This window comes from Fundulus heteroclitus, unplaced genomic scaffold (genome assembly GCF_011125445.2).
Source record: "Fundulus heteroclitus isolate FHET01 unplaced genomic scaffold, MU-UCD_Fhet_4.1 scaffold_407, whole genome shotgun sequence".
Classification (NCBI taxonomy): domain Eukaryota; kingdom Metazoa; phylum Chordata; class Actinopteri; order Cyprinodontiformes; family Fundulidae; genus Fundulus; species Fundulus heteroclitus.
Window position 1 is genome coordinate 23,201 of NW_023396821.1, and position 27,437 is coordinate 50,637.

The following is a 27,437-nucleotide window of genomic DNA, read 5'->3' on the forward strand; positions in this document are numbered from 1 at the left end:
AGGGCCAGAGGGAGAGGATCAATTGAGATAGAATAGCAACTTTCAACGCTCACCGCAGTTGCTGTGATTAATGTAGGAATCTGAAATTCGCACAGTCACTTCCTCTTGACATTTTAAAATTTTCAAGTAACTTTCAGCTATGTGTCATTTTTCTATCCTATTTTGGATTTCACATGCTTTCCTATTGGGCCTTTGCTTCCAACAGGACCTGGCATGATGCCCAGACACGACCCAATTGGCCAATACAGCACCACCCACCTGTGGGAAATGGCGCTACTGACCATTTTGGTCAAATATTGAGTTCTGGGCCCAGATGTGGTGAGGCTGAGTTGCTAAAGGAGGCCAATCTGACCCATGAACTTTGGTCACGTTTGGCGACATTAAGTTTTGGCACCCCTATTTGAGGCACTTCCCAGTACAGGATTTGGACCAAACTGACAGAGTACAATCACCCGGTGATCCTGAGCACAACCATGTTAGCAGCTAATGGTTAGCATGTTGCTAATTGGAAGTAGCTCTAGGAAGCTCGGACAAACTTCTGCTTTACAGAGTCTGTACCTCCTTTATACAGAATGCTCTACAATAAGTTCGTCACGTAAAGCATCTCCAAGTTAGGTGTCAAACATCCAATGCTTTTCAATGGGGGCGAAACCCCTTATACTCCCTAGAAATGCAGGCCCACATATGGCTACATTATATTAAAGTTTGAAATTCTACTTCTGCTTTGTTAAACGATTCAGTGTTTAGAATGAGTTAGGAAATGTTTGGTGCCTTTCCCTCAGTTTTTTCTTCTTCTAATCATTCAGCTATTGTTCTTTCATGTTCAAATTCTTCAACTCTTTCAAATTCTTCGACTTTTTCAACTTCAACTTTTTCAACTTCTTCAATGCTTTTCAGCAATTTTTTCTCTTCTTCAAAGATCTTCTGCATCTTTTGCTTAATCATTCAGCTATCTGCATTCACAGTGCATTTTCGCAGGAAATGCAAATTTTTCTAGTTGCTTTTAATTTCTATTTTCCCATGTTTTATTTTGTTTCTACATTTTATGCCAACTTGCTTTTATCCTGTTTTTATTTTCCTATATTTTAATCATATAAAGCACTTTGCATTGTCTTTATACTGAAATGTGCTATACAAATAAATTTGCCTTGCCTTGCCTAATGCCAAGGTAGACAAAAATGTTTTTCCATAACCTTAAAGGGTAGCCTGGTTTATTTTAAAGCAAGTGCCTCTGCATTTACAGGAAAAAGTTTGCTCTTGTGGAAATTTATTTTCCATTTCTTGTGGAAATTTAAACCCGGCCAAATTGAGTAAGGATAGCATTACAGGTACAGAGGTGTCAGGGATTGATATAAAAAGCAAAAGATCATAAGTGTACAAAGACACTTTATGTAATTCCTTTCCTCAAAATCTCTGAAATATCTTTGCAGCTGTGAAATGCGACTACCAGACTCTCTATATTCAGATCACAGAGCAGTGGGATTAAAGGGCTCCCCTGACGGGTTCCCCTATAAAGATTGAAAGGTTGAGAGCATTGAGAATTTGTTAGGATAGAAGCAGTTGGGCATGTATATAATAATAATAATTTACCTGGATTTCTGACCTGCTTCTGTGCCCTGACTCTGCCCCTGGATTCTGTTTTGGATTTTCCCGGGATCTCTGATCACCCGGCTCGGACCCTGGATCTGCTCTTGGACTTCGAACTCTGGTTATCCGCCATGATTATCCTGCCTGACTTTATTATCAAGGTCCTGACCCTGTTCCTGTTTTTCGACCAAGCTCCTGCCATTCCTAGGAGTAAAATCATTAAAGTTTCACAGATCAGACTCTGGATCACATTTGGGCTTTACCAGCGACATTTCCTGCTAACAGGAGCCAGCATTCACCATCTCAGCTTGCTTCCGGATTGTAAGAAGATTAGTTACCAAAGTTTCAGTGCCTGTTACATCCCTCAAAGCATTGTTCTGGTCACTAACCTGTTGTCTCCACTTCCAGTGGTTCCTGTCCCCGACGCTGGTGATTCATCCTCAACCTGAAGCAGTTTACGTCTCAATAAACTGTTTTTTTTATGCTATCTGATCTTGTCTGGCTTAATTCTGGGTCTTCTGTTTCTGGTCATTACAGAAAGTAATGAAGAGTTTTTTTTTTTTTTTTTAAAAAAACTCCACAATGCACCCGACTCCAAAGGGATCGGGTGCATTGTACAACGGGTGGCAGTCGAGGGCGGGGACCTTGGCATTCCGAGCCTCGGCTGCAGAAGCTGGCGCTTGGGACGTGGAATGTCACCTCTCTGGTGGGGAAGGAGCCTGAGCTAGTGCGCGAGGTTGAGAGGTTTCGACTAGAGATAGTCGGACTCACCTCGACGCATTGCTCTGGCTCTGGAACCAGTCTCCTTGAAAGGGGTTGGACATTCTTCCACTCTCGAGTTGCCCCTGGTGAGAGGCGCTGAGCTGGAGTGGGCATACTTGTTGCCCCTCATCTCTGTGCCTGTACGTTGGGGTTCACCCCAGTGAACGAGAGAGTGGCCTCCCTCCGCATATGTGTGGGGGGACGGACTCTGACTGTTGTTTGTGCTTATGCACCAAACAGCAGCTCGGATTACCCACCCTTTTTGGAGTCCTTGGAGGAGGTACTAGAGAGTGCCCCTGCTAGGGTCTCCCTCGTTCTTCTGGGGGACTTCAACGCTCACGTGGGCAATGACAGTGAGACCTGGAGAGGCGTGGTTGGGAGGAATGGCCCACCTGATCTGAACTCAAATGGTGTTCTGTTGTTGGACTTCTGTGCTCGTCATGGATTGTCCATCACAAACACCATGTTCAAGCATAAGGGTGTTCATATGTGCTCTTGGCATTAGGACACCTTAGGCCGTAGTTCAATGATCGACTTTGTCGTCGTTTCATCTGACCTGCGGCCGCATGTCTTGGACACTCGGGTGAAGAGAGGGGCGGAGCTCTCCACCGACCACTACCTGGTGGTGAGCTGGCTCCGATGGTGGTGGGGGGAAGCCGGTCAGACCTGGCAGGCCCAAACGTATTGTGAGGGTTTGCTGGGAACATCTGGCGGAGTCCCCCGTTAGACGGAGCTTTAACTCCCACCTCCGGGAGAGCTTTGAACACGTTCCGAGAGAGGCGGGGGACATTGAGTCTGAGTGGACCATGTTCCGCGCCTCTATTGTTGAGGCGGCTAGTCGAAGCTGTGGCCGCAAGATTGTCGGTGCATGTCGCAGCGGCAACCCTCGAACACGCTGGTGGACACCAGCGGTGAGGGAAGCCGTCAAGCTGAAGAAGGAGTCCTATCTGGCTTTACTGGCCTGTGGGACTCTGAAAACAGCTGATGTGTACCGACAGTCAAAGTGGCAGGCGGCTCGGCTGGTCGCTGAGGCAAAAACTCGGGCGTGGGAAGAGTTCGGACAGGCCATGGAGAAAGACTTCGTGCGGCTTCGAAGCGATTCTGGTCCACTATCCAGCGTCTCAGGAGGGGGAAGCAGTGCAGTACCAATACTGTTTATAGTGGGGGTGGTGTGCTGCTGACCTGGACTCGGGACGTTGTGCGTCGGTGGGCAGAATACTTTGAAGACCTCCTTAATCCCACCAACACGTCTTCCATTGCAGAAGCAGAGCCTGGGGACTCTGGGTCTGGTTCTCCCACCTCTGGTGCTGAGGTCGCCGAGGTTGTTAAAAAGCTCCTCAGTGTCAAGGCCCGGGGGGTGGATAAGATTCGCCCTGAGTACCTTAAGGCTCTTGATGTTGTGGGGCTGTGTTGGTTAAAGTGGTTCTGCAGCATTGAGTGGACATCGGGGGCAGTTCCCCTGGATTGGCAGACTGGGGTGGTGGTCCCTCTATTTAAAAAGGGGGGCCAGAGGGTGTGTTCCAATTACAGAGGAATCACACTCTTAAGGCTCCCTGGTAAGGTCTATTCCGGGGTTCTGGAAAGGAGGGTCCATCAGATAGTCGAATCTCAGATTCAGGAAGAGCAGTGTGGTTTTCGTCCTGGCCATGGAACACTGGATCAGCTCTACACCCTCAGCAGGATCCTGGAGGGGGCATGGGAGTTTGCCCAACCAGTCTACATGAGCTTTGTGGATCTGGAGAAGGCATTCGACTAGGTCCATCGAGGGATCCTGTGGGGGGGTACTCCGGGAGTATGGAGTACTGGGTCCTTTAATAAGGGCTGTCAGGTCTCTGTATGACCGGTCACATAGTCTGGTCCGCATTGCCGGCAGTAAGTCAGCTCTCACTAGAGCAGTTCGCAGCAGAGTGCGAAGCGGCCGGGATGAGAATCAGTGCCTCCAAATCTGAGACCATGGTCTTGAGCCGGAAAAGGGTAGAGTGCCTTCTCCAGGTTGGGGAGGATGTGCTACCCCTAGTGGAGGAGTTTAGGTATCTTGGGGTCTTGTTCACGAATGAGGGGAAGATGGAGCGGGAGATCGACATGCGGATTGGTGCGGCGTCTGCTGTAAAGCGGGTGCTGTACCGATCCGTTGTGGTGAAGAGAGAGCTGAGCCAAAAGGCAAAGCTCTCGATTTACCGGTCGATCTACGTTCCTACCCACATCTATGGTCATGAGCTTAGGGTCGTGACCGAAAGAACGAGATCCCGGATACAAGCGGCCGAAATGAGTTTTCTCCGTAGTGTGTCTGGGCTCTCCCTTAGAGATAAGGTGAGGAGCTCAGTCATCCGTGGAGGACTCAGAGTAGAGCCGCTGCTCCTCCACGTTGAGAGGAGACACTTGAGGTGGCTCAGGCATCTGGTTAGGATGCATCCTGGACACCTCCCTGGTGAGGTGTTCCGGGCATGTCCCACCGGGTGGAGGCCCAGGGGAAGACCCAGGACACGCTGGAGGGACTATGTCTCTCGGCTGGCCTGGGAACGCCTTGGGATTCCCCCGGAGGAGCTGGCCCAGGTGGCTGTGGAGAGGGACGTCTGGGCCTCCCTACTGAAGCTGCTACCCCCGCGACCCGACCTCGGATAAGCGGAAGACGATGGATGGATGGATAAAAACTCCACTGAGAACCCATCAAGTCCAGGGGAACTCCCAGATTGAAACAAGGAGATCTAATCTGACCTTATTATCTTGGGTGAGTGTGGGGACCTCTAAATGACCTTGGACATTTTTCATCAACGTACTCACATTTGGGAGGTCAGAAGTGTAAAGTCGGGAATAAAAATTCCTGAATGTGTCATTGATTTTAGAGGGATCTGAAATGATATTATCTAACCCGACAACAGCCAGCTGTATGTTGCTCCGCCTAGCTCCACTCACATACATCTGGGACATCGCCGGTAGAAAGTGATTTCTCCAACCAATTTTATGGTCTGGCCAATCAGGACGCAGGGCTGGCATTTCATAGATGTGACGTAGTGGAGACGCGACCATGACGTGAGACTGTTTTGATAGCAATGGCGGCTCGTTGAGGAAGCAAGCGTTAACATTGATGCTGCTATTTCTTCCGTGTTGTCCAATCTACCTAATATTGTTTCATTAAAAGAACATCAGAGAACGCCTCTGAAGGCTTTTGTTGGTGGAAACGATGTTTTCGCCCTTCTCCCGACCGGATTTGGCAAGTTTTGTTTTCCGGGGCGCGTCCGCGGAGCGGTTAGCGCGAACCATGTTAGGAGGCCTTTAGTCCTTAACGCGGTCGGCCCGGGATTGACTCCGACCCGCGGCGCTTTGCCGCCTGTCTTCCCCCCTCTTCCTGTCAGCTCACTGTCAATAAAACGCATGCCACTAGAGCCGCAAACACATTATTATTATTATTTTATTTTTTTTCCTGCGTCGCTATCATCAGCGTCACGGGTTAGCTTCGGTGTGAGTGGTTGAAATAGCACGTCAATAAAGATGACAGACAAGTGGCTTATCCAATCATATGCAAGAATTTTTGATAAGGCCCAGCCTTCAGTAAAGGCAATTCCTATGGCGGTGTCCCAGATGTATGTGAGTGGAGCTAGGCGGAGCGACATACAGCTGGCTTTTGTCAGGTTAAATATTATCATCATCCATTTGGATTTTTGTGATGTGCTGTTTTACTTTTAAAAAAATCAGCTAATTTGAACATATTACCAGATTTATTGCCATGAACATAGAACAGACTTTTGCTCTGGTTGTTCAATAGGTTTGCCTAAATAAAAGATTTAGATATGACTTATGAATATATTCCTGCAAAAAAAGGTCTGATGTTGCAGGGCCAGGTAATGAAAAGTGCTTGGAACATGCTCCTGTTCTGATCCCAATTAGTTTTAGAATATCTCGAGTCTCTTGTAGAAGGGCTGGTCTTATCACAGGTTATTTGCATTACAAGAGTAACAGTTAGCAAGGTAGAGTGAATACACAAAGTTGAAGAGGGGAGGGGGGCTGGCAAGAGAAATCTTTGTTCTTGTTCCCTGGCGTGTTAAGATGCTCTTTGTTCTTGTCCTCCGGCGTGTGAAGACGCCCTCCGTTCTTGTTCTTCGGCGTGTTAGGACGCCTTCGGTTCTTGTTCCCTGGCGTATTAGGAAGCCCTTCATTCTGGTTCCCTGGCGTGTTAGGACGCCTTCCGTTCTTGTTCTCCGGCGTGTTAGAACGCCCTTTGTTCTGGTTCCTTGGTGTGTTAGGACGCTCTCTGTTCTTGTTCCTGGAGTTCTAGATGTTCCCGTTTCCCGCGTGCCCCGGCATTCTTTTCCCTCATGCCCTGGCGTTCCCTTACCTTGCTCCCCGGCGTTTCCCTCACACCCCTGTGTTCTCTTCCCTCGCACCCCGGGGTTTCCCTCACACCCCGGCGTTCTCTTCCCTCATGCCCCGGCGTTTCCCTCACGCCCCGGCGGGTTTCCCCTGGCGTTTCTGTACGCTAGTTGTGTTCCAGCGTGCGTTGTTGAGCCCTGTTCCAGTACGCCTGTTTTTTCCCCTGGCGTTTCTGAACGCCTGTTGTTTCCCCTGGCGTTTCCGTATGCCTGTTGTTTCCCCTGGCATTTCAGTACGCCTGTTGTTTCCCCTGGCGTTTCCGTACGCCTGTTTTTCCCTGGCGTTTCCGTACTCCTGTTCTTTCCCCTGGCGTTTCCGTACTCTAGTTGTGCTCCAGCGTTTCCTTACTCTGTGCTCCAGCGTTTTCAGTCCGCCTGCTCTTCCCTCTGACGTTTTAGTCCGCCTGCTCCTTCCCTCTGGCGTTTCCGTATGCCTGCTCTTCCCTCTGGCGTTTCCGTACGCCCGCTCTTCCCTCTGGAGTTTCCGTACGCCCGCTCTTCCCTCTGGCGTATCCGTACGCCTGCTCTTCCCTCTGGCATTTCCGTACGCCTGTTCCTTCCCCTGGCGAACCGCACGCTAGTGGGCACCAGCGTATTCGTACGTCTGTTGAGCCCTGGGTTTGAAGTATGCCTGTCCTTCCCTCTGGCGCTGTCGTACGCCTGTCCTTCCCTCTGGCGTTGGCATACGCCTGTCCTTCCCTCTGGCGTTGGCATACGTCTGTCCTTCCCTCTGGCGTTGGCATACGCCTGTTTCTTCCCCTCTGGCATTGGTACGCCTGTTTCTTCCCCTCTGGCGTTGGTACGCCTGTTTCTTCCCCTTTGGCGTTGGTACGCTTGTTTCTTCCCCTCTGGCGTTGGTACGCCTGTTTCTTCCCCTTTGGCGTTGGTACGCCTGTTTCTTCCCCTCTGGCGTTGGTACGCCTGTTTCTTTCCCTCTGGCGTTGGTACGCCGTTTCTTCCCCTCTGGCGTTGGTGCGCCTGTTCTTCCCCTCTGGCGTTGGTGCACACCTGTCTTGTCTCCCTTGTGTTTCCTTTAGCCTGTTCCCCAGAATTCTCTTGACTTTCGGTTCCCCAGAGTTTTCTGGCCCCTTGGTTCTCCATGTTCTTTAGTCCTTTGGTTCTCCGTGTTTAGCCTTTGGTTCTCCGTGTTCTTTAGCTTTTGGTTCTCCGTGTTCTCTAGTCCTTTGGTTGTCAGTGTTCTCTAGTCCTTTGGTTTTCTGTGTTCTCTAGCCTTTGGTCCTCCGTGTTCTCTAGCCTTTTGGTTCTCTGTGTTCGCTGGCCCTTTGGTTCTTCAGTGTTCTCTTGCTTTCCAGTGTTCTGTTTTAACTCTTGCCCGCCTTCCTGGGCCCCCTCCACCCACCCAGTGTGGGAGGTTCTGGGCCGTCCGGTGTCCAGCTTTGGGGGGGGGGATACTGTCAGGATGCAGCTTGTAGGCTGCATGCTGAGCCTCCCTGCCTCTCTCCCTTCCCTGCGCAGCCTGATTGGTTCCACTTGTCAGGCTGCAATTATCTCTGATTTGTTTCCACCTGTTGTCACCACTATATGTACCCACCTCAGTCTGTTCTCGTTGCTGGTCCGTAGTGTTCAACTCCTGCTCAGTCTCAGCCAGTAATCCTGTGTCAGCTCTGTTTTTGCTCAGTCACAGCCAGAGACTTTATTTCAGCTCTGTTTCTGCTTAGTCATAGCCAGAAACTCTGCTTCAGCTCTGTTCCAGCTCAGTCACAGCCTGAAGCTCCGTTCCAGCTCGGCTCCAGTCATTGGCTCTGCCTCGGCTCCAGTCTTCGGCTCTGCCTCGGCTCCAATCGGCGGCGCTACGTCAGCTCCCAGTCTTCGGCTCTGTCACTCTGCCTCGGCTTCCAGTCTTCAGCTCAGGCACTCCGCCCTGATCTCCAGTCTCCCGCTCCGACGCTCTGCTTCTCGGTTCCTGTGTTTCGTCTTGGTCTTAGTGAGTCATCAGGTCCTGGTCAGTTTCTGCTCCGCACTGCTCCGGTCAGCCAGTAGAAATAGACTTTGGTTTTTCTTGTCATTCCACACCCTACTGTACAATAAACTCTCTTAATATCCAACCTCTGTGTGTGCGCACTATGTCCGGGTTCATCCTCAAAAAATATCATGACAGTATTATACAAATTTGAACAAACAATAATATAGCATCCATTTGTATCTGATATTACATTATGGTGTTCAAAGCGATATTATGTTTAATAAGAATGGAGACCCCTCTGGCTTTAGCCTGAAAAGTAGAATGGAAATTCTGCCTCCAACATCAGACTTGGCTTGTCAGAACCACAAATGTGTGTTTCTTGTAAAAAAAAAAAAAAAAAAAAAAAAAGCAACGGCTGTTCCAAATTGTCTAATGTGCGGGGAAAAAAACCCCTTCTCCTTTTATCAGGGTAGCTTAAACCCTTGACATTCCAGCTCAAAAGAATCAAGAGGCTAGCCATTCTTCCTAACAGAGAAGATGGGTATGTAAGCATAGGTGGTTTTAATACTCCAGGTATTAGTGCCCAAATAACATAATCCACTCAAAATGACACAGATATTATGTATGTGGCCTGGGTAGGTGCTGAGAAACCCCACCCTTCCCACAACAAGACAGCTGCCAAAGAACAGGACAGCAAGCTCTTCAAAGCTTGCATTCCAAACAAATAAATCATCTTGTAATACCATCTTCAGCTTCCTGATAATTTAGAACATAAACTACACTCCTCTAGTTAACATCTCTTTTAGCGAACATACCCCTATAGGGGGAAAGGTAACTCCTCCATTGGTTCCTCCATATTAGGCCTTGAATAATGTACAGATAGAACAGTCCGCCGAGTTTAAAGAAGAGGAAAATACTCACATTACTGCTGCTGTAATTGTTATTGTAACCATGACTGTGATAGCAGAAGGGCCCCGCTGCCAGATATAAAGGGGAACAACATATGATAGTAGCCAAACAATGAAGACAAAGAAGAACCATAATATTTTCCAGCCACAGTCATTAGCAGTTTTTTATGACTTTGTCATGATTTGTCTTGGATGAACCCAGAGCACAGCACACACACACACACACACACACAGAGCTAGTTTCCAGAGTTTATTGAAGCAGCAAGAAGTGCCAGAGTCATTTACCAGACGGAGGTTGCAGGAGTACAGGAACTGGCAGACGGGAACAGACAGGAACAGGACCAGGACACGAGCAGGAACAGGACAGGCATGATGGTCAGAGGACTGGAGATGAACCGGTGACAAAGAACAAACTGAGGTAGGCTTTTAGAGCAGGGTGAGCAGGTAGAGTGAGTCCGTGGTTGTTTGCTGCCTGTCAGGTGTTCCCAATCAGGGCTGCACTGGAGACAGGGTCAGAAATGTTCAGAATGCAACCTTCAGGCTGCATCATGACAGAATTTAGTTGTTAGCTTGGAGTTGTTTTCACAGAGGCTGCAGCAGGCATTTTCCAGCTCACTGATGCGCTGGATCAAGTTCTCTGAGGCAGGCTCCAGAGAACTCAGACACTGGTCATGGTCTTCTACGGTGAACTTAGCAAGCTGAAGGAGGACCTGAAGTCTGTACCTAATGCCTCATGGTGCTGGGTAGTAGCGCCGATATAGCATCCATCGTTAAGCTACTTGACGAACCGTCTTTTTCCCAGCTTTGCTACTCTTTGTGTGACGATCTCGGCACTGGCTCTGATCTTTTCCTTTGTTCAGCACACCTGCTCATTCTCCACCCTGCCCGCAATTAGTCCTCATCGGTTCCACCTGTTTTCACCTCCTTATAATCCCTGCGCAGATCAGAAGCCAGTGCCAGTCTCAAGCCACCTGTACGAGCATTCCAGCGTTTCCTTGTTCTGCCTGTCCGTGTCTGACCTGATTCTGCCACTGGATTCTGTGCTGCCGCTGGATAACTGGCTCTCCGTGATCAGACCCGGACCCCCCTGAATAACGCCCCTGGATTTCCCTGAACGGATCGTCTGCCCGCTTCAGTCCTGGAACCCCGGCCCGAAGTTAAAGCCCGAGCTTCGGAGTCCTACTACCACGTTAGTGATCCAGCCTCCCTCATTCTTGCCCGACACCACCAGCTGATCACTAACCTGTCTCTGCTGCAGGGAGGTTTCCGGTCTCTGAGCGAGCAGCGAGCCCCGAGTGCCTGCGGCGGCGCATCTTTAATAAACTTGCTTAAAACGTCACTGATCTGTCTGGTTTGAATTCTGGATCCAGTTTCCTGTTCGTTACACTTTGAGGCCATATTAAAGTAGGTGTGAGTGAAATACAATAGTTGCACAAATTCTTCAATGGTTTGGTTGTGAAATAAATGACTGAATGAGTGAAATGTGCTTACAAGCATATTTCTAATTTTCAAAATAGTAAGCTTTTTAATCAATTGACAAACCAAAAGGAGGTTTTTTTTTATAGTGTTGCCAAGTAGAACATTTGGTACCCTACACTAAAAAGAATGTAAATTAAAGTACTATTAAAAAAAAACAGAAACTGATTCCCAAATCCATGTTTTAAATCAAGCGATAAGGGTGTGTCTTTATTCAGAGGCTGCATCAGTGCAGACTTGCCAAAATTTGGCAGCGACTGCAACAGCGGAAACACCTGCATGGTTGTTTGATGCATCTTTATCACACAAAAAGAAAATCACGAGTTAGGAAAAAGAAAAAAGACGGAAATAATGTTAATGTTGATATTCGGTGCATTTACTTTTATCATGCTCTACAAGCAAAAAAAAAAAAAAAAAAATGGGGGGGGGGGGGTTGGAGGTTAAGTTGCTAAAAGTTTAGTATGTTTAATAAAAGTTTAATTTGTCGTCAGTTAATGTTATTTAGGGTTTTTATTTTACATAAATATCACTGAACATTAACCTGAGTTCAACTCAGCTTCACAGCTGTCGTTCACTCTGTCATGGTTGCTAGGCAACATAAGTTACGCTGAGGTAAGAGTGGCGGCCTGGGGGGAGCTGGCGAAGGCTAGAAGGTTCAAATTCTTCTGTGGTTTTTACGGTATGCGAAAGACGCGGTCCACAAGGTCGAATCCTTCTTGGGTTGGACCTCTTGAATTGGGACACACCCTATGTATTGAAATTAATGCGCAAAGAAAAGCAATACTACAGAAAAATGAAAGTAATAAACTCACCGTTGAGTTAGCGTTAGCTTCCATGACCGCCTCCGTGATGCTGGTTTTCCTTCAGTCTGCGCACAAGCGTCACGTCACGTGACTAAGAAAACGTAACGGGATTGGCTGGGTGTTGGACACCACAATCCATTGGTAATGTCTGTGACCTAACGTAAACCTTCCCTTTTTACACCAAATTTAGACGCTGAATTTAAGACGGTGAATTTGAGCCAGTTGAATCTCGGGAGGCTGAAATTATTGAGTTTGAATTTTGAAAGGCTGACTTTCAAAATTCAGCCTTTTTTTTATATGCAGATTTTTTTTAAACTGAAAAGTTAAACTGAAAAACAGGTATTGAAAATTTAATCACTTTGAAATAGTAATGTGAATTTTTTATCTTGCTGTGAAAATAACAAAATAAATTTCAACTATGTAGATATAATGACAATGAATTTTTTGGGGGTTAAAAATGTTTTCTGAATATATTCTAACACCGAAAGAGTAAGTACAAATATACAACATTTAAATTTCAGTGGCATTTTTAATTAAAATCCCAGCGACACAAATTAACTTCCATATTAAACAAAGTAAAATACAATAATATAACAATGATTTCAATATTTTTCAAATTTGGAGTTTATGCAGCTCTTTGTTAACCATATTTTAAAATTTTCAATACCTCTTCCCAATCACGTCTTTATTGTGGCAAGTGTTTTCACTTCGGAGTCATTTAAAAAGGTTTTTACCAAATGCTTTGTGACATGTCAATGAGACTGACGTTACCATGTCCAGTTTTCAGCTGCCATTCAGTTTATTTATTTATGCTTGGAGAAAACACGGAGTGGAGTTTTAGAAGTATTAGTATTCACCTATCAATCAAGTGGCATGGATTCTTTCGGGGAGCAAAGGAAACAGCGCACGGTAGTCATATTTTTGTGATGGGGTCAAATCGGATACGTTTCAAAAGTGTGTGAGGGAAACATCCCCTTCACACATAATTATTGTAAAATGCTTGCAATGTGCCCATGATTAAGAGTGACCCGAACCTCTATGATTGCTGAGAGCGCCGGGCCAGCGGGCCAGCCCACCATCCGAGCCACTGGGAAAACTCCTGATTCTCCCAATGGCTAGTCTGACCCTGGCTGCGCACCTTAGTCATTTGCCGAGCTTGTGCGTGTAGCATCCTTTGTCTGAGCTGTCGGTCAGTCTGTCACACGTGTCTGTCACAGTGTTTAACAGATAGCTTCCTCAAATTTGATTGAGGAAAGACTGAGGGGTGGCAACCTGTTAGGAGATATTTGAAAAAAAAGAGACTAATTGCATTTTCTCTTTTATGAGGCCCAAAAGCCTTGTGCCCATAAGAAAAAAAGTGATGTTTTTGGGTTAAGTTTGGGGCTACGGTGTAAAGTGAGTTTAGGTCAGGGTAGGTATGTACTGGTAATGGTTAGGTTTAGTGGTAGGGTCAGGGTTAGGCCATAGAAATGAATGGACGTTAATGCAAAATCCTAGTAAAGATAGAAAGACAGAGATAATACGTCTGCCTGTGTGCAGGGCCAGAAATTAACACTTGGCAGTCGCCAAATGCGAGTAAATTTCCCGTTTGGCGAGTGAATTTCAGAGGGCTAGCTGCCACATGGCGAGTAAATGTTTGTACCAAATAAATTACAAAACCCATCTGGGCTGCAGATGACCCGTACACAGCTCTGTCCATCCTCCAAACTCCGCCTTCTGCGGAGCTGGAGGCAAGGGGGGAGAGCGGCTCCCAGATGAAGCCTTCATTCAGAACCAGTCATGGCTGCACGCTGGATCAGAAAACAGATCTGCTAACCAGATGCTTTCTAAAACGGTTTCGTTCTTATTTATTCTGCATTTTTTTAACTACATGCGCTTTGTCTCTGTGCTTCACCGCTCTTACTGACCCCCCCCCCCCCGGAGCCAGGTGCTTTTATCAGCGGCCAGCCGTCAAAACGTGAATCACTATGTTTAATGTCCTTCCACTCGTACCAAAATGTTCCAATTGAAATCAATAGTAGAGTCAGTAGCTATGTTTCATGCTCTTTTTTAACAACACAGAACCAGAACCAGCGGTGCTTCGGTGGGCGTGGTTCCTTGCGCTTGAATTCAGGTGTGCAAAATTACGTTACATATAATTTAGGTAATTTTAATGAACTTGTAACATCAGGGGCTTTAGCTCAGACACATTTTTCCTTCTCTCCCATCTAAAGGAGCCCTTTGCAGTCTTCATTCATGCATTTTCCCCACTGTTTATCCAGCAGCTGGATTATGCGTAAAGACGCAGTGTAAACCCCTGCGTGCTTTAAGTGTGGCAGCTGAGAGAAAAATGTTGGACGGTATAGGCTTGATGAAACTCTGCCTCATTCTCTGCCGGTAGATCAGGAAGTTAATTTCGGACACTGCCTGTGTGTGTCACCTCAGGGAGTACTCAGGATAAGCAGGTGTTTCCAACAACAGCTCTCTGATTTCCTCAGGTGGGTCCAGACCATGACTCTTGGCTCTCTCCCACCTCTGCAGCCTGCTGATGCCTGAAAACAGAAGAGAAGCATTTAATTATTCAACAGAATTTACTCACAGTATCTTTGGGGTTGTCTGCAACAACAAAAAAATCCTAAACAATATATACTCTGTCTCTACTGCAGTCAGCCGGGCCATTCACATTTTGACTGTTCTACGAGGCCAAAAGGGCATACAAGTTTTTGACCGCTGTGGCGGAGTCTTTGTTAACATATGTTGTCGTGTAAAATGGAATAAATGGACAAGAAGAAGAACTTTGGGATTTATTTACACACGATCAACAGGTACGTTAGCCGCTCAGCGCATCATAATTAAGCAGCAACGGATCAACGCTACACTAGTGCAATAGTAAACTGGTTAGTATAGAGGGCCAGAAAATGAATAACATAAACCTGCCTTAATAAAAATCAACAGTAACACTAGTGCAGTAGTGAACCGGCTAGTATACTGTCAAAAAATTGCCCATTTTTGGACTTTGAAATACTCTAATGTCTTTGAACAAAGCGATGGAGACTATGTGGAGCAGACTGAGACTGAGTTTGGGCTGCGATGAGCTGGTGTTTGCTGGCTGGACAGTCGCTGCAGAGCTAAAGCATCATGCTACGACCGCGGCAGGAAAGGATCAGATGGATGCGGTGTTAGACAATTTGTGATTGAAAGGACCAATCACAAACTCATTGGACCAGACCGTGGCAGTAATGGACGGATGGACACCGTGGCAGACACTCAGTGATCACGGAGGATCGGATCGCTGGATACCTGGGTCTTTGAAAGTCGTTGTGAATTGGATCACGGAATGTCAACAGGCGCCCAACGAGGTATGTGTAGCGCTACACCTTTGATGGCCATTATTATTCTTTTTGTGTGCACACATTAAAACCAATACATTGGTAATTGCGTCGTTTAAATAATAATATTAGGCATTGCATCTTTGCGTTTGAGGCTCATTTAGTAGCTTTTTGCGCGTTTGTCTTCCAAGTGGACCTTGGCACCATGGAAATGGACAAAAATACTGAGACTGAACAAATGGATATTGGTGGGGAAACTCAAAACGTACTGTTAAATTAACAGGAAAAGGCCTTGGCTGAAAAACTTGAAACATTACAAAAAGAACGAAAATCAAAATTAAACAAAACGGGTAATATAAGATGAAATTCATGATCTAATGTCTAAAGGTGAAAAAACAAAGGTTTTAAGTGCTCTGGATATGTTGATTAAGTTGTGTGATGATGCCAAATGTTTACATGAGTCTTTTCTGGGGTTTTTGCCACATGATGAAAAAGAAAATCATGAAGAATGGTTTAAAGCAAAAATTATTGCTAATAATGAGTGTATTTCTAGTGTAAATAAGTGGCTATCTCAAACTGCAATTAGCAAAAATGATGATGGTGATGATGATGGTGTAAATCCCACTGACAGTGTGTCAAATGTTAGTGGACATTCACAAAGGAGTGTTAATTCCTGCCTGCCTGCAGCATCATACACACCACCATCTCCAAACTACAGACCCAACATCCTAATGCCCTCATCATCATGTCGGGAGACTTTAACCATGTCACCATGAACAAAGTTCTGCCGACCTTCAAACAGTATGTGAGCTGCCCTATCAGAGAGGAGAGGACCCTGGACCTGATCTATGCTAACATTAAAGATGCATACATCTCTTCTTCTCTCCCCCCTCTGGGCAGGTCAGATCACAATCTGGTTCACCTCAAACCCTGTTATGTGCCTCTCGTGAAGAGGAAGCCTACGACCACAAGGACTGTGAGGAGGTGGTCGGTGGAGGCCTACACTCTGTGAGCCCCACGGGGGAGGACATCAATGGACTCACAGAGTGCATCACGGACTACATCAACTTCTGTGCGGACTGCAATGTTCCAGCTCGGACTGTCATCTGTTACACTAACAATAAACCGTGGATCACCAAGGACATTAAGACCATTCTGAATGAGAAGAAGAGGGCATTCAGAGATGGCAACCGTGAGGAGGTGAGGAGAGTGCAGGGGGTACACAAACGTAAAATCAAGGAGGCTAAGGACAAATACAGGAGAAAGCTGGAGAATAAACTCCAGACCAACAACATGAGGAATGTGTGGAGTGGGAGGAGAGCCATCACAGGGTTACACAGAAGTCCACTGGCATGGGGTTGGAAGGCCGCGTGGACTGGGCCATTGAACTGAACCATTACACAAATGGAGAAGATGGCTGGAGGAGCTTGCACTACTGTCTACATTTAGTGTCGACCGCTGCATAAAACCTGTGGGATTTGGAGCTATAAAGCATGCACACAATTACACAATTACACAATTTTTCAGATGCTAGTGAAACTGGATATGGGACTGTTGTGTACAATCGTATGATAAATTTTGAAAACATCATTCATTTTGCTTTCCTTATGGGGAAGGCCAGAGTAACACCACTGAAAGTTTTTACCATTCCCAGGCTTGAACTTGTTCCACCTGTTTTCACCTCCTTATAATCCCTGTGCAGATCAGAAGCCAGTGCCAGATTGTCTCAAGCCACCTGTACGAGCATTCCAGCGTTTCCTTGTTCTGCCTGTCCGTGTCTGATTCTGCCTGATTCTGCCACAGCTGCCGTCTTAACTGTGAAGGTGGATGCTATGGTCAAAGAAGAGCTGAATATACATCTAGAAAAATCAACGTTCTGGACTGATAGAACATCTGTGTTAAAATACATCAATAATGACAGACGCTTTCACACGTTTGTGGCAAATACAATTGCAACCATCAGAAATTTGTCTGAACCTACTCAGTGGAATCATGTCAGCACAAAAGAAAATTCAGCTGATTATGTGTCTCGTGGAATGAAAGTTTCAGACTTCCTGAAAACCAGGACGTGGCTTGATGGACCAGAGTTCTTGTGGAAAGATGAAGTGGCCTAAAGGGGTGATCGATGTAGAATTGGATGTCAGCGACAAAGAGATTAAGAAGGAGGCTGCATTTAGCATCATTGGCCTTGACACTCTTGCACCTACTGACCAGCTTATTGCACATTTTTTCAGATTGGAAAAGACTTAAAAGAGCAGTGGCCTGGTACCTAAGGCTGAAGTATGTCTTAAAGGAGAAATGTAGAAGGAGAAAACAGCTGGACCATTTAGTGGATAAGAACCCAGTTAAGCATCAAATTAATACAAGAGGGAGCCAAAGGACCTCTAATCTCTCAAAAGGTGGAAGTTTGTCATTGGCAGAGCTCCAAAGTGCAGAGATCTTCATCATTTTGTACTGTCAGCAGCAAAAATTCCAGCATGAGGTTGAAGCTCTGTCACACAACTCTAAAGTGAGCCGTATGAGTGCTATCTAAGTATTGGATCCTGTTTTGGAAGATAACATTTTAAGAGTTGGAGGCTGGCTTCATAGAAGTGCAATGCCAGAGGAAGTTAAACATCCGATAATTCTGGCCAAAGAACAGCACTTCTCCAAGTTAATCCCGAGGCATTTTCATCAAGTTCTTAGACATGCAGGACGGGCACACACACTGTCGGCTGTAAGAAAAAAGTTCTTGATTACAAAGGGAATTTTTGCTGTGAGAAAGGTTATTGGTGAGTGCAGCACCTGCAGGTGGTCTGTAGGACAAGATGTTGTTATCCCAATAGATACCTAAGGCACCGACGAGACACTGTGGCCATGAAGTGGGTGATGGCATCCCTTGGATTCTCAAGTGGACGCCCTCCTTCTTGGGTGTTTCGCTGATAGGCCCACGACACCTCCAGAGGGTTCAGCAGTGAATCCCAGCGTCCCAGGTTCACTCCCATCAACCATCACACACTTGAGCCCCAGGCCAGGTCCTTCCTCTTGGTCCACAGCCACTGGCTCCCCTTTTCAGCGGCCTTGGAGAGGTCCTTGATTGCCTGCCTGTGGGCCTTCCCTCGCACCCCCATTTCCCTGAATAGCCTAGATGTTGAGCTGGCTATGAATCCCCTGCTGCCTACTTCCACCGGGCGTACCTTCACGTTCCATCCTTGCTGTTGGGCTTCAGCTGCAAGATTGGTGTACCTCAGCTTCTTCTGCTCAAAGGCTTCCTGTACGGCACCCTCCTAGGGTACCGTGAGCTCAATGATGTACACCAGCTTGAGTGAGGAAGACCACAGAACGAGGTCTGGACGCAGGTTGGTGGATGCAATTTCCGGTGGAAAGCACAGCTTTTTGTCCAGGTCTGCCAGCATTTTCCAGTCCTGTGCTCTGCCCAGCTGCCCAATGTCAGCCCTACCGTTGATGGTGAAGCTGGCTTGACCCTCTCAAACAAAAACTGTTGGCTGCCGGTGGGATGGAGGCGGGGGGAGCGCATTTGCACTCATCCGCTGGAATTCCAGCACTGCTGCAAGACTTCTGAGCACCTGGTTGTGTCGCCAGGTGTAGCGACCTTGGGTAAGGCTGGTCTTGTATCCCACTAAGATGTGCTTTAGTGTTGCTGGGCTTGGGCACAAGGAGCATGTGGGGTCGTCACCATACCATTGGCTTAGGTTTGCAGGTGACGGTAAAACATCATAGGCAGCTCTGATGGTAAAGCTTGCCCTGAATGCCTCCATCTCCCATAGATCTTTCCAGGAGAGCTTGGCACAGGTGGCAAGTTTTTGACCGCTGTGGTGGAGTCTTTGTTAACATATGTTGCCGTGTAAAATGGAACTAGAATCGTTCAACTTCTAAAGAAGTTGAAGAAGGCGCCCGCCTGGTGGTGCGCGTAACCGTCAAAGGCAAAGCTTCCGAGTTCCTTGGTCGTAGGCTTTTATCACTTGGGGATTTTAAATCAAATCTTCTGAGTGTGAAAAGGATTTGTCTTTGTCAAAACCAGCCGACAGGAGCAGGTCTGCATCCAAGCAGCATGGAAAATTGGTGTTATTAAAACATTATTAAATACTTCAATGTAGCTTGAAAAAATGAAACATGTGAATAAAAACGTTAAAGGCATTACAAACTACTAAAGGAAGTACAAACTCTGTGAAGCAGAAGTTGGTGAGACCTTCCTAGAGCTACTTCTGGTTAGCAACATGCTAAGCGTTAGCCGCTAACATGGTTGTGTCCAGTATCACCGGGTGATTGTACTCTGTTAGTTTGGTCCAAATCCTGTACTAGGAAGTTCCTCAAAAAGGGTGCCAATACTTAATGTCACCAAAGCTCACTTTGGCCTCCTTTAGCAACTAAGCCTCACCAAATCTGGGCCCAGAACTCAACATTTGACAAAAATGGTGTGTTGGGGTGCCAATACTTAATGTCACCAAAGCTCACTAAAGGCCATGTGTCAGATCGGCCTCCTTTAGCAACTAAGCCTCACCAAATCTGGGCCCAGAACTCAACATTTGACAAAAATGGTGTGTAGTGCCATTTTCCACAGGTGAGTGGTGCTGTATTGGCCGGGGGGTAGTTCTTGCTGTTGCAATTTTTTCATCATTCATTAATTTATATCAGTTGTTCAAATTATTTATTTGTTACCTGTAAAAGAGAAAAAGAATATTCGGTACCCCAAGCGGGTTGCGAACCTGCGACCTTTGGTGCACCAGCCCAACACCTAAACCCCTGTACCAAAAAAAAGTGCCATGCTGAGCTCCACATTTTTGAGAGGTCAACTGTGTCTAGGAAGTGGTTTTGAGAAGTGGTTTTTGGTTAATTTTGTCACCACGGTAACTTTAAATGGCGTCAAGTACAAATAGCACACTTCGCGGCGTCGAGACGCACGTTTTGATATATAGTTTGTGGGGGTACAGCCGACGGTTCGGGCTGTATTGACGGTGACGGAAGAATAAAAAGCAATAATAATAATACTAGAAAATTTCTGAAGAAATTTAGCAAGGCGCCTGCCTCTTGGTGCATACCGTACCGTCAAAAATACTAACAGGAAGTAACACTGCAAATTTCAGGTTCCTACGGTCTTCACAGCCCTCGCAGCGGCCGTCGAAAGGTGCCATGTTAAGTCAATGGACCTCCTAGGAGCCTCTTGCTAGCAGCGTTGTCATGGAGACTCACTGACAGCTGCAGCCCTCTCTGTCTGTAAAGGCAGAAGAACTCTGGCTAAGCAGCAGTTGGTAGGACCTTCCTAAATCTATTTCCAGTTAGCAACATGCTAACGGTTAGCCGCTAGCATGGTTGTGTTCAGCATCACCGGGTGATGTTAATCTGTTAGTTAGGTTGAAATCCTGTACTGAGAAGTGCCTAAAAAGGGAGAAAATGCTAAAACTCACCAAATCTGTCAAGCAGAAGTTTGTGCAGGCTTCCTAGAGCTACTTCCGGTTAGCAACATGCTAACCGTTAGCCGCTAACATGGTTGTGTTTGGTATCACTGGGTGAGTGTACTATGTTAGTTTGGTCCAAATCCTGTACTGGGATGAGCCTCAAATAGGGAGAAAAAAACGTCGTTTGTAACGTTGCCATGGTAACTCAAAATGGCGGGTGGTACAAAAAAATACTTCATGGGATCAGCACACATGTTTTAATATACACACTGTGGGGATTATAATACAAAACTCTTAGTCTCCCACGCCGGGTTTCGATCCCACGACATCTTGCATGCACTTTCCATCTGAGCTATACTGGAGCACCATATATGGGCATGCATTATTGGGACCATAAGGGGTTTGGTCCCCCATTGAAAAGCATTGGATGTTTGACACCTCATAGCTTGGAGATGCTTTATGCGACGTAGCCCAAATTTTTTGTGGAGCTTTCTCTCTAAATGAAGAACAGACTCTGTGAAGCAAAAGTTGGTGAGACCTTCCTAGAGCTACTTCCGGTTAGCAACATGCTAACCGTTAGCCGCTAGCATGGTTGTGTTTGGTATAACTGGGTGATTATACTCTGTCAGTTTGGTCCAAATCCTGTACTGGGAAGTGCCTCAAATAGGGGTGCCAATACTTAATGTCACCAAACGTGACCAAAGTTCATGGGTCAGATTGGCCTCCTTTAGCAACTCAGCCTCACCACATCTGGGCCCAGAACTCAACATTTGACCAAAATGGTGTGTAGTGCCATTTCCCACATGTGGGTGGTGCTGTATTGGCCAATTGGGTCGTGTCTGGGCATCATGCCAGGTCCTGTTGGAAGCAAAGGCCCAATAGGAAAGCATGTAAAATCCAAAATGGCACAGAAAACTGACACATGGCTGAAAGTCACATGAAAATTTTAAAATGTTAAGAGGAAGTGACTGCGAATTTCAGATTTCTACATTAATCACAGCCGCTGCAGCGGGCGTCGAAAGTTGCCATTCTATCTCAATGGAGCGTCTCCCTCTGGCCCTCAGAGTTCCGTTGTCATGGAAACTCACTGACACAGCTGCAGCGGGCCAGCCTACTGAAGTGCAGACACTTTGTGTCTGAGGCTGCTATTGGATTATAATGGAGAACTTTGCCTCGAACAATGCTCCATATCTCCTGATCCATAAATGGTAGAGACGTAATTTTTTCTGTGTTTAGTTCGTAACGGATAGGGGAAGAGGAAAAGCTATCGTTTTTTGCTGGAAAAAGTTTAATAAAGGCATAAAAAATTATGATATAAAGGCGACTTTTATGGATTTTCAGAAATCCTCTAAAAACGGTCCTGAACAAATCGCTGTAGCTCAAAAAGTATAAGAGATATCAAAATAATTATTTCACTGTGAGTATCAGCAGGCTTTTGAGGACTATGGTGCACATTTTTATGTTTGTACAAGAATCGGTGTAGGCACAGCGACGATGTAAAAAAGTGGATGATGTGGGAAAATGCAGCTCCAAAGCATTTTTAGGATTTTGCACATTCGCTACTCCCGAACAAATTGTTCCTGCGGAAAAACCGTAACAGTTATCCACAAAATTCCTTTTTTGTGAGCGCCAGAAGGGTTGGGACATTCATGTGTGAAAGTCTCATGTCTGTACATAAAACGGTTTAGGAGTAGCGAAGATGCGAAAACATGTGATGTTTTGGATTTTCAGACGTCATTTTTCAAAACCGCTCCATAGGAAATGAATGGGGGAGGTTTCGGGTTTGTGTCGGTCTGAGGTGATTTGCGAAAAATCTATAAACGCCACACCAATGAGGATTACATTTCCCGAATCCTGACAAAAATACCTACGTTTTGATGTATAATTTGTCTATGTAGAGTGAAAATTGAGCGAGTAAGGTCAAGTTGTTTGGAGTTTTGAAATCTTTAAAAAAGCTAGAGTGGGCCACTCTAGCGGTTGGAGAATTCCGTCATTGACTTTCATTGTAAACGATGATTTCGCTGATTTTTGGACATGAGCTTTGAGGTGTAACTGTGAAGAGACGATAAAAGATATCCACATCCCGTTTTCACTTCTGAGTAGTTCACAGATATGTCTACAAACTGGAAGTTAAACGGTGTTCATAGGTGAAAGCATGACGACACAGTACAGCTTTGAAAATGGTCATTTTGAGGCATGTTTGAGGCTTTCTTTCGACCCGACTCCATTGATTATTATGGGGTTTTTGGGGGTTGGTTTTTCGCTAATTCTGTTGCCATGGTAACTCGAAACCCCAATAAAAGTAGTAGCACACCATTCCAGACCGAGCCACACGTTTTGATACCTATATTGTGGGGGTGCACGCTACGGTTCGGGCCGCATTAACGCACGAAGAAACTGGAATATTAATAACTAGAAAATTTCTGAAGAAATTTAGCAAGGCGCCTGCCACTTGGTGCGTACCGTACCGTCAGAAATAGCAACAGGAAGCAACACTGCGAATTTCAGCTTCCTACGGTCTTCACAGAAAGAAATTTAGCAAGGCGCCTGCCTCTTGGTGCATACCGTACCGTCAAAAAAACTAATAGGAAGTAACACTGCGAATTTCAGGTTCCTACGGTTTTTACAGCCCTCACAGCGGCCGTTGAAAGGTGCCATGTTAAGTCAATGGATCTCCTAGGAGCCTCTTGCTAGCAGCGTTGTCATGGAGACTCACTGACAGCTGCAGCCCTCTCTGTCTGTAAAGGCAGAAGAACCCTGGCTAAGCAGAAGTTGGTAGGACCTTCCTAAAGCTACTTCTGGTTAGCAACATGCTAGCCGTTAGCCGCTAGCATGGTTGTTTTCAGTTTCACCGGGTGATTTTACTCTGTTAGTTTGGTTGAAATCCTGTACTGAGAAGTGCCTAAAAAGGGAGAAAATCCTAAAATTCACCAAATCTGTCAAGCAGAAGTTTGTACAAGCTTCCTATAGCTACTTCCGGTTAGCAACATGCTGGCGACACAGTACAGCGTTGAAAATGGTCATTTTGAGGCTTTTTTGAGGCTTTCTTTCTACCCGACTCCATTCATTCCTATGGGTTTTTTTGTCACGCGGCTGGCCTTAAGAGGTTGGAGTACGTGGGGTGTGGAAGGATGGATGCAGAGGCAGAGATGTCGTGGTCCACAATTTTTAATTACTTGTTTTTCTAATACCTATTTACAAAGTGCAAAGGAGGTTGCGAGAGCAATGTGTCTTCTCCAGCAGCAGCAAATACTCCATGGGATCAGCACACATGTTTGGATATATACACTGTGAGGATTATAATACAAAACTCAAAGTCTTCCACACCGGGAATCGATCCCACGACCTCTTGCATGCAAAGCCTGCACTTTACATCTGAGCTATACTATAGCGCCATATATGGGCATGCATTATTGGGACCATAAGGGGTTTTGTCCTCCATTGAAAAGCATTGGATGTTTGACACCTCATAGCTTGGAGATGCTTTATGCCACGTAGCCCAAATGTCTTGTGGAGCTTTCTCTCTAAAGTAAGAACAGAGTCTGTGAAGCAGAAGTTGGTGAGACCTTCCTAGAGGTACTTCCAGTTAGCAACATGCTAACCGTTAGCCGCTAACATAGTTGTGTTCAGTATCACCGGGTGATTGTACTCTGTCAGTTTGGTCCAAATCCTGTACTGGGAAGTGCCTCAAATAGGGGTGCCAATACTTAATGTCACCAAACGTGACCAAAGTTCATGGGTCAGATTGGCCTCCTTTAGCAACTCAGCCTCACCACATCTGGGCATAGAACTCAACATTTGACCAAAATTGTCAGTAGCGCCATTTCCCACAGGTGGGTGGTGCTGTATTGGCCAATTGGGTCGTGTCTGGTTATCATGCCAGGTCCTGTTGGAAGCAAAGGTCCAATAGGAAAGCATGTGATATCCAAAATGGGACAGAAAATTGACACATGACTGAAAGTCACTTTAAAATTTAAAAATGTTAAGAGGAAGTGACTGTGCGAATTTCAGATTTCTACATTAATCACAGCCGCTGCAGCTGGCGTCGAAAGTTGCCATTCTATCTCAATGGAACGTCTCCCACTGGCCCTCAGAGTTCCGTCGTCATGGAAACTCACTGACACAGCTGCAGCGGGCCAGTCTAAAGAAGTGCAGACACTTTGTGTCCAAGTCTGCCTATTGGATTATAATGGAGAACTTTGCCTCGAACAACGCACGATTTCTCCGGAACCGTAAATGGTAGAGACGTAATTTATTCTGTGTTTATTTCGTAACGGATAGGGGAAGAAGACTTGCTATCGGTTTTTGCTGGAAAAAGTTTAATAAAGGCGTAAAAAATGATGATCTAAAGGACATTTTTATGAAATTTCAGAAATCCTCTGAAAATGGTCCCGAACAAATCGCTCTGGCTAAAAAAGTATAAGAGATATCAAAATAATTATTTCACTGTGAGTATCAGCAGGCTTTTGATGACCATGTAGCTCATTTTCATATTTTTACAAAAATCGGTGTAGGCACAGCGACGATGTAAAAAAGTGGATGATGTGGGAAAATGCAGCTCCAAAGCGATTTCAGGATTTTGCACATTCGCTACTCCCGAACAAATTGTTCCTGTGGAAAAACCGTAACAGTTATCCACAAAATTCATTTTTCTTGAGTGCCAGAAGGGTTGGGACATTCATGTGTGAAAGTCTCATGCCTGTTCATAAAACGGTTTAGGAGTAGTGACGATGCGAAAACATGTGATGTTTTGGATTTTCAGACGTCATTTTTCAAAACCGCTCCATAGGAAATGAATGGGGGAGGTTTCGGGTTTGTGTCGGTCTGAGGTGATTTGCGAAAAATCTATAAATGCCACACCAATGAGGGTTACATTTCCCGAAGCCTGACAAAAATACCTACGTTTTGATGTATAATTTGTCTACATAGAGGGAAAATTGAGCGAGTAAGGTCAAGTTGTTCGGAGTTTTGAAATCTTTAAAAAAGCTAGAGTGGCCCACTCTAGCGGTTGGAGAATTCCGTCATTGACTTTCATTGTAAACGATGATTTCGCTGATTTTGAGCTTTGAGGAGTACTTGTGAGGAGACGATAACAGATATCCACATCCCGTTTTCACTTCTGAGTAGTTCACAGATATATCTACAAAATGGAAGTTAAACGGTGTTCATAGGTGAAAGCATGGCGACACAGTACAGCGTTGAAAATGGTCATTTTGAGGCTTTTTTGAGGCTTTCTTTCTACCCGACTCCATTCATTCCTATGGGTTTTTTGGGGGTGGTTTTTCGCTAATTTTGTTGCCATGGTAACTCGAAACCCCAATAAAAGTAGTAGCACACATCTCGTAATCGAGCCACAAGTTTTGATACCTATATCGTGGGGGTGCTCGCTACGGTTCGGGCCGCATTTATCGTGATGTAAGAAAAATAAAGAATAAGAAATAAGCCGTTTAGAGGTGAATAGTAATAGGTGCCTCCATGCATTTGCATTGGAGGCAGTGCTGTGCGAAGCACAGCACTGCCTCCTCATTGCAAATGCTATGGCAGGCGCCTAATAATAAAGAAGTCAGTTTAGAGGTGCATAGTAATAGGCCCTGCCCATGCATTTGCATTGGGAGGCAGTGCTGTGCGAAGCACAGCACTGCCTCCTCATTGCACATGCAAGGCAGGCGCCTAATAAAGAGTCCGTTTAGAGGTGCATAGTAATAGGTGCCTCCATGCATTTGCATTGGAGGCAGTGCTGTGCTTCGCACAGCACTGCCTCCTCATTGCAAATGCTATGGCAGGCGCCTAATTAAAGAAACCCTTATTAGGTGCATAGCATAAGGCCTCCGCCATGCATTTTCAATGCATAGGCGGGCGCCTAATAATAATAATAATACTAGAATCGTTCAACTTCTGAAGAAGTTGAAGAAGGCGCCCGCCTGGTGGTGCGCGTAACCGTCAAAGGCAAAGCTTCCGAGTTCCTTGGTCGTAGGCTTTTATCACTTGGGGATTTTAAATCAAATCTTCTGAGTGTGAAAAGGATTTGTCTTCGTCAAAACCAGCCAACAGGAGAAGGTCTGCATCCAAGCAGCATGGAAAATTGGTGTTATTAAAACATGATTAAATACTTCAATGTAGCATGAATAAATTAAATATGTGAATAAAAATGTTAAAGGCATTACAGACTACTAAAGGTTAGTTTAGGCGGGCGCCTAATTAAAGAAACCCTTATTAGGTGCATAACATAAGGCCTCCGCCATGCATTTTCAATGCATAGGCGGGCGCCTAATAAAGAAATCCTCTTTGGGTGCATAACATAAGGCCTCCGCCATGCATTTTCAATGCATAGGCGGGCGCCTAATAAAAAATAAATAAAGAAACCCTTATCAGGTGCATAGTATAAGGCCTCTGCCATGCATTTTCAATGCATAGGCGGGCGCCTAATAAATGGACAAGAAGAAAAACTTTGGGATTTATTTACACACGAACAAAAGGTACGTTAGCCGCTCAGCGAGTCATAATTAAGCAGCAACGGATCAACGCTACACTAGTGCAGTAGTAAACTGGTTAGTATAGAGGGCTAGAAAATGAATAACATAAACCTGCCTTAATAAAAGATGGTCATACAGCTTGCCAATTATTTTGGGCTCGGTTGAAAAAAAAAATAATAATTTATTTTGGTCTAGCAATTTAAGAACAGGACTTGGGTCAGTATCTAATTGAAAAAAACTGCTTTATTTAGGAAGTTTTGATAAATAAATATAAAGCAGATTTTAATGCACTATAGTCTGCATATGAGTAAAAGTAATTGGATAGATGTCATATTTACTATGGAATTAAAGGGAATATAAAAATGTAATGTACCTAACATTTTCAATTGAAAGATTTTACCTTGTCTAATAATTTAGCCCAAATTAAACATTA

At 45.6% G+C, this 27,437-nt stretch overlaps 1 protein-coding gene across 2 annotated transcripts in view; it reads right to left on the reverse strand.

Annotated features, from left to right (window-relative positions):
* Window positions 1-27,437, reverse strand: part of pold4 (DNA polymerase delta 4, accessory subunit) — a 66,713-nt gene that overhangs the window by 8,135 nt on the left and 31,141 nt on the right. For both annotated transcript variants that reach the window (XM_036131037.1, XM_036131036.1), the window contains exon 4: window positions 14,247-14,358. In XM_036131037.1, coding sequence (XP_035986930.1) covers window positions 14,247-14,358 — 112 coding nt within the window. The remainder of the gene's footprint in view (window positions 1-14,246; window positions 14,359-27,437) is intronic.